At 30.6% G+C, this 8,444-nt stretch overlaps 1 protein-coding gene across 1 annotated transcript; it reads left to right on the forward strand.

Moving 5' to 3' along the window:
• Positions 1-3,586: 3,586 nt before the first annotated feature.
• LOC148604994 (fibrinogen-like protein 1) lies at positions 3,587-8,004 on the forward strand. Its single transcript, XM_088549761.1, has 5 exons — positions 3,587-3,903; positions 5,031-5,173; positions 6,018-6,114; positions 6,516-6,680; positions 7,699-8,004. The coding sequence occupies exons 1-5, from the start codon at positions 3,606-3,608 to the stop codon at positions 7,950-7,952; spliced, it is 957 nt and encodes a 318-aa protein (XP_088405887.1). The 5' UTR covers positions 3,587-3,605; the 3' UTR covers positions 7,953-8,004.
• The last annotated feature ends 440 nt before the right edge of the window (positions 8,005-8,444 follow it).

Raw genomic sequence — 8,444 nt, forward strand, 5'->3', positions numbered from 1 at the left:
TTTTTTTAATTATAAATGTAACATGAGAATCTCTTAATTTGGACTTTTTGATATTATGCAAAAAGGAAAAGAGTTATTTTTATTTCGAACAAAAATGGCCGTGTTACCTCTTAAATGTCAGAACAATCATTAGTTAATGCAAATTATGTTGTTAGTTAAACAGAAATATATTCCAATAACCTACACTACTGAGTAAAAAATGTGACATCTTAATGCCCATTTGACAGTTTCAAACAGCATTCTTATGCCCTGATCTTTTGCAGAGTTTACCAACTTGTAATCACATGACTAACTTTGTACAATAATGCTCTATGGCTATTTGGAACGGTCAAACGTCTGTATGTTGTGATTTTTAGTTAAGATATTATTATTATTATTATTATTTATTTATTTATTTATTTATTTATTTTATTTTCCTTTTTTTTGGAGGATGGGGGTGGGGCTTCCTGTGAGTTTTTTTTCTCCTTAAGCATGGCATTTATGAATAATTTTACTTTATTTCTCGATTTATCTAGAAAAAGGGTGCACATTTATGTGATATTTGGAAGGTGCCTTTTGATAAAGCTTTGGAATTGCATGCACATTCCTCGTTCTTTCTATAACAAACTCTACCGTATTGTACCAAAACGAAAAGCTTTGAGATATCATGTCTAATAGATTCCTTTAATTAAAGCGTGGCATTAATGAATAATCAAGTTCGTGTCTCGACTAGAAAAAGATACATATATGTGTGATATTCATAATTTGTTGTCTTGTATGCACCAGAATAAACTGGTTTACATTACAGGTGTATGTTCTTTATTTAACATAATCAGACGTATTAATACAAAGGATTTCAACTGGATGTGCTGTTTTAATTAATTTAAGATTTAATTGTAATTTTTAGATCAGTAATGCTAGTTTATGTTGAAAACAATACAGTCATTTATTCAGGCAAAACAACTGTAGAAAATGAAATGTCATATGCATTATATAAGGCTCATAATATGCAACTGAATAAGGGTATTAAAATATACATTTTAAATAGATGAATTATTCCAATTCAAAATATGCATCTTCTTTTACGAAATTCGCTACTCCAAATTTCCTATCCATCATTCATTATCCCCAGTGTAGCTTAGGATTTGAAGTTTGCTCGTGGTTTATTCTGAGTAAATCCAACCAAAGTTATTTTATACAAGATGATATATTCAGATATTAGTTACATTCCTTAATTGAAATGAACTTCTGTCAGGGATTACGTCACACATTTTAATTATATTTGCACTTGTGCAATATGGAAATTTATTTCAAGCTGACGTTGCATTACTTTAAATGGGAAAAATATATTGCTATACATTAAAATCAAAAATAAATTGTATCCTGATATAAAATATTAAAAGTAAAACATTGATAAAGTAAGGTTTAATAATATTCGTTGAACGATCAACCGTTGTAATTAAATTTACATTATTCAAAACTGAAAAACGAATACCCAGTACCTATACGGAACTCAATTGAACATGAAATCCCGAAGGTGCAAAATTATGATTAAACTAAAATTTAAAAATATATATGTAATTATTGTTTCATTTTTATTTAGGTAATTTATGACGGCCTGCAATATAAATCGTGACAATGTTATGAAATATTAAAATAATATACGGTACTTTTTACTTGTTTTAAAAATGCCATACAGATTAAAATCAGCGGTAAATCCGGAGCCCTACTGGAGACACGCACTCATCTTTTGGTTTGTTAGAAATTTGATCTTTCCTTCCTTTAGAACAATTTGTGTGAGAATTGAGCAAATTTGTTGGAAAATATGAATGGATTTTCCTGAGCCAACCAAATTAAAAACATATCACAGTTAAAAGTGCCCTTGGTTGGAATAGCAATCAATAGATCTCTTCACCCTATTTTCGAAATGAAAAGTATGAAAAATGTTTATTTTTCGTGGGTCAGACCAGAGATACAAAAGTATGTATGATCTATTTGATGTTTATTCATAAGTTATGATGGTACAAATATTGAAATATTTGATCAGACTACAGGTTGATTCTTACATAGATAACTGCACTGACAACTCATTTGTTTGTTTTAATTACTACCATCGTAGTAAAACAAAAGTTTTAACGCAAGATATATCCAAATAAGCATAAGCCCAAATAAAAAAAATACAATTACACGAGTTTACATGTAAACATTAAAATAAAAATGAAAATATTTATTGCTATCAGTTGGCATCTTTACTCTCAGTGCAACTAACAAAGAGCAGCAAATAAGTCGAAAGTAAATTAAATCAGTAACCAGATAAATTTTGGGTAATGTCATTCTATATTGAGAAGGACGTCTGTCATCTTTTCGGACTTTTAAAGTACTTTACTGTCTAAGAATCAGGCAGAAATGTATTTCAGGTGTAGTACATATACGCAGATATTTAAATGTATTATCCACGTATTTATGCATCATATCCTCCAGAAATAACGGTCAAAGTATCTGTAAAGTTTGTCTTTTTAAGATATTAATAGGTCATTTTCAGTTGAAATTTACTGTAGTAAAATGGCGGGAAAATTATCGTTTACTTTTCCCGATAAATGCAGTAAAATAAAATGTCTATGTCATAGATGTTTCAGGATAAATTAAAATAACATTTCAGTTGTTTTCTTGATGTATGCATGAATATCTTTGAGACCAAAATAAAATCATCGAGAAAAGAATGTGCCATCCAGTGCTTGATTCTTACACAGAATGGTACTTCAAACACAGTAATAGTTTAGCGAGTAGGATACAGATATTTTTGCAAAAAGGATGACAATTCATATCAATTACGATATACAGGTAAACCGACAATTCAAAATAGCCCCTGCCTACAACATTTTAATTTTGCATTTTTGTTCTTCAAAATGCTCAAACAATTACTTTTTATTAGTAAAGAATTTATATAACATAATTACATTTAGCAACAAGCCTTTAAGGGTGTTTTGGGGGAAGGATATAAATTACTCAATAAATTTCATTATTTGTAAATTTAAATTTTATTTTTTTTAATTTCTAAAAAACTATTGATGTTATTATGATAGTAATTCACATGGAAATAACTTGTTGATACTATTATATACATTTGAACAAACGTTTTAATTGTGATATACCAAGTAAAATTATTTTTAGCATGCTTGAGCCAATCCTATACCCAATGTTCTTTATACTTAAGGAGGTAGACCTAGGGTAAGGGACTCAACTCTTACAAGTTATAGGAACGTTTGTAATCAGTATTTGACATCAATCTCATGTGAGCATCAAAGTAACTTGGATTAAATTTCATTCTGTTACAAATGAAAGCTTGATAGGCTTTGGTGAAAATGAATATGATATAAACATATCACTGATTTCAAGAGTTATGTCCCTTATCCTAGGTCTACCTCTTTGATTGCATATATTATTATTTTATTCATCGATCCATCAAATTAATTATATTTTCAATTCTGCATATAAAGGTGTGGTTTTTATTCAAAAAAGCTTCGGTATTGCTTACATATATTTGCTATCGACGATTATTGCGCCTTTAGAGATCGTTCGTCTAATGTTGGTTGTGTATACAATTGAACAATATGTAAACGCAGATAATGGATTTGATAACTTATATATCGCTTTTCCTTTCCTATCAATTTGTTTTTTCAAAAGTGAATAAAAGACAAAAATTTGTAATAGAGAAGGATAAAAGTGTCGAGTTTGGTCTTCAACACATTGAACAATTCAAAGCTGAATCAGTGATATCATGTGCCACACAATGTAGAGCTTTTGTTAACTGTTGCTCTGCTAGCTATGACGACTTTGAAAGGAATTGTAGTTTATATTCCTGCTGTTTCCCGAAGACGTTAACATCCGTTGGAGTAAAATATATCAGGATATCACCAAATAAAGGTTTGTTGATCTTAAAATATAAACATATGTTAGCCCCTAGTGCTTCAATAGTGTCGAGTTTTAACAAAACGAAAATTATTTTAATACATTTTTGTAAGACTCATTATCATAATTTAAAGATAATATGTCATTTTTTCTATGTTGGCAGTGTTTTAAGGAGTTAATTATTTTTTTCTTGTAAATGTTTTGTGAGTAAGATCCCTTTAAATATATATTTATATAATCAGTTTTGCATTATTTTTAATAATTTTTTTGTCATGAATAAGCAGACAGAAATTTAATTAAATGTGATAAGGAAAGTTTACAAAAGCTTGTGTTATGATAAAAAAAATAACATTATCACAAAGATACTGAATATATAATAACACGCATTAAATGATTTTATTATTATTTTAATAAATAATCAAACATTATATAATGCTTATCGTCAAATTGTGGGAATTCCTATGAGGAGCAATTGTGAACTACTTATTGCGGACCTCTTTCTGTAAATAAATAAATCTCCAAAAAATGATCACTCGTGCCAAAAATGCATTAAGATTAAGATTCGCACATTCGTTAAATCTAGGCGTTCTTTGGCACTCGTGTTTATATTTTGGTTATTCACTCTTTCCAATAATTATCCTATTAGTAATTGACTTATTCATAAACTTAATTGCAGTAATGTAAAAAAAAGTCATAATCCTTACTACATTTCTGGAGCTGATCACTCCTTACTGCGTCTGTATTATGTAAAAAATGATAGTTACTGTCCTCTCTCTGTGGTACATTTAGAAAGAAAGTTAAAAACTATAGGTTATAATTCTGTTTGTATATACCAAACGAGAGATAAACGGTATATCAATGCCTTTCAGAATAATATGTCTTAGTGGGATGCCTTGCCTCCCTGCAGTTATTGTTTTGGTATGCTACTCCACGAAATGCGGTTAAGCTTGTCTAACTAATACAAAACAGTGTTTGTTCTGTTGGTGAAATGTTCTCGTCCTGATATGCACGAAATATCTACTATAAGACGTTAAACTATAATCAATTAAGTTATCCTCTCTGTATGTCGTTTATGGTCCTTTATACGTCTATATCATTGTCTTTGACTTTTGATAACGACGCCAATTTAAAATTGCTTGCAGATGCTCTATCATCTATAAAACCAAAAGACTGTAACGAGTTACCCCATGGAAGCGACAACGATGTATACACCATTTATCCAACAAGCAGCTTTCAAATGGATGTGTACTGTGATATGAGATTGGAATGTGGCATTGGTTGGACGGTATGATACTTACATGTACCAATTCCTTACAAAGAGTAAACAAGGGAACCAAGGTAATCAAAAGAATGTAATCCAGGGACAAAGACCAGACGTGGAAAACAGACATACACAACAAAGAATATAAAGTAACTAAAATCATACATACAAAGTAACAAAAGCGAATTAGCAATGGACCAGGTGCATCGGTAGGATAAGCGTCCTCTGCTTTTCTAGAAATATAGATATACCCGCAAAAGATGTTAGCAAAATGTAAATGTGTATAATTTAGTTGATATTAAACAAAGCAAGGATGTAACAGCTTGAAACGGAGCACAGAGAAATATCCCTTCTTCCCTTATTTTTAAACTTCATATAAACTCTCGTCATTTCTGTATTGTGTGATAATTAAACAGATATACTATTAAATGTCTTTTAATTAATTAGGTTATTAACGGTTCAAAAAACAAATTGAAACTTCACTGAAGCATACCATTTTCATTTAGATTTAATTTTTAAATGCGATACATTCATAAAATTCGTTGAAAGTTGTGTTCTTGTCTTTTCTTTTATCATCCTTATTTGATTGTTTGGTCTTTTTGTTGGGTTTCTTTATTTATTTGTTGTTGTTATTTTTGTTGTGTTTTATTTTGTTTTTATTCTTTCTTTCGTGTTGTTTGTGCTTGGAATTTTGTACAATGATATTATGTTTGATCAGTATGACGGCCGTGTTTTAACTAATTGTAGTCAGACGTTATACAAAGAGCAAACATCAGAAAATGCGTAGGTACATATCAACTCATCTACTGCTTGCCCAATGAACTCTATCGCCTAATCTACTTGAAGAAATAAAACATGTCTCTTAAAGGTAATACAGAGGAGAATTGATGGATCTACCGACTTCTATGCGAACTGGACGACATACGAAAAGGGTTTCGGCAATGCAAGCAGGGAGTACTGGATAGGTATTTAACTGATGACATATTTCGTACTGGTTGGGTTATTGTCTCTTTGACGTATTCACCATACCCATTATCCTTATATGAATTCATTTTTATCTGTTTATAAATTAAGTTGGTACTGTTAACGTATTTATTGTTAGGCACACTACCAATTGAACATACAGTAATATTGAAAAGGTGTCTGCTTTTGATTGTGCAGATAAGATTCGGGCAGCCACATCTGTAAAGGCGAATATTCACATTACATTTAAACTGACGTAGAAATTAAGTTTAGAAATCAGAATTCCCATTGAAAAAAATATTATGTGTTTCTTATTAAACTTGTAAAAAGTTAAATAAGAATTGCAATGCAACCGATCCTTGGTAGGTTTAAGTGTTTCAACGACATCATTCTCCATTTTCAGGTAACGAAAATCTTCATGTTCTCACAGCAGCCAAGAGTTACACATTACAATTTGACATGCAGTACTTTGATGGTATTTCTGCATATTCTGAATACACAACTTTTAAAGTAGGAGATGAGACTACAAAATATAAGTTATCGATTGGAGGTTATAGAGGAACGTCAGGTAACATAAAAAGTCTTATGTCCGTCATTTTGTTTATCATGACGTCATTTCTGCTACAAAATGTACGAATTGACACTTACAATTACTATCAATATAGTCGAAATGCGATTTACATTGTTTCACCGAACGGGTAACGCTTGAGTCGAGATTTTCAAGTAACACTACAAAATTTCAAGACCTGTATAAATGCGCATTGTGCAATGTAACTGAAAAAGTGTAGATAGATATGAGCAAAGTGATTTAAACTCATGAACACTATTTATTTTTTGTCTAAAGAAAAGTTATCAACACAAATAAGCAGTCATAATATAACAACATCACAAAAACACAATTCTAGAGTTATAGCCTCAAAAAAGAAATTCAGAAAACTTTTTTCAAACTTAATATGCTATGACTGCAATAAAATGATAATGCACGGCTGGCTGGAAAAATAAAAAAACAAATATATATAATGAAATGAATATTTTTTTTTTATTTTGACTTAAAACATCCGAAAAGGGAGGCAAGCAGACACATAATACTTGACAACGGCAGATACAATAAAACTAGTCACTCAAGTTAACCCTTTCAATTTGAAACTTTAATAGTTTTACTGTAAATGATGTAAGATCTTAACATATCAACGCTTTTGTACGGTTGGAGCGCATGATCCGCTGGTATTGAAATATTTTATGATTCCTTCACATCGCGAAAACAAATAACAAGAAAACGCAAACATCTGCAATTAGGGAATTATTTTTCAAGATCTCCAAATCATCCGATTTAATTGAGCAAGTTGCCGAATATATAGTACTGTATTTTTTATCACGGAGATATCAACGTACAAGTGGTAGTGGCGCCTGTCATAAGCATATTGTGCAATCTCCAGCTGATATTGATATATAGATAACGACATTAAAGGAATAAAGATGTCGACGATAATTAAAATTAGTTTGCACGAATGCAGTCCAAGTAAATCTCATTGCTGAAATTATTAATTTAAAAATCTTAATACAACATAAACCTGTTTATTTTGTAGAAGATTCCATGACTGGTACATACTCTTTAAATAATATGTTATTTACAACCTTCGACCAGGATAACGACCCATCAGACTGGCGAAACTGTGCAAAAAGGCACAAGTCGGGATGGTGGTTCAGGGACTGTTCACACGTCAATGCAAACGGTCTCTATAAACAACCTGGTGCAGATGGTCCTGACTGTATCTACTGGCGGGATCTGCGGGGCTATCTTGCACTTAAATCTATTTCAATGAAATTGAAACCAAACTAAAAGTTGTGCAGCTTGATCTTTTTAAATTCTTATTTGTACCTTATACTCCCATTGCGCCATTTATTTATTAATTTATTAATTAATTAATTTTTTTATTATTATTATTTTTTTTTTTTTTTTTTTTTTTTGGGGGGGGGGGTAAAAGAAAGAATTCAATATGCCTTCTTTTACAGTATTTGTGTAAAGATAGTCACGATTTATTGTTGTAAAGTTTCTTGAAAATAAACACAAATTTTGAAGTGGATGGACACTATTGAAATATTGCTTGTTGACTCCGTATTTAATTTGACAATAACAACTTAAAAGAATGAAAACAAGATTGCACACAAAGAAAAAGAAAAACTCAGTCATACGCTTTTTATCTCATTATCATTATTTCAGAAAGAGAATAAATGAAACTAAGATGATTTATTACAACTGTGGGGTAAAGGTTACGCTTCTTATACGACGTCATACAAAGGTTATAAGACCACTGCCGATATTAAACAAATA

This window comes from Perna viridis, chromosome 10, assembly GCF_037379345.1.
Source record: "Perna viridis isolate PV_CMFRI_1.1 ecotype Kerala chromosome 10, ASM3737934v1, whole genome shotgun sequence".
NCBI classification, from domain to species: Eukaryota; Metazoa; Mollusca; class Bivalvia; order Mytilida; family Mytilidae; genus Perna; species Perna viridis.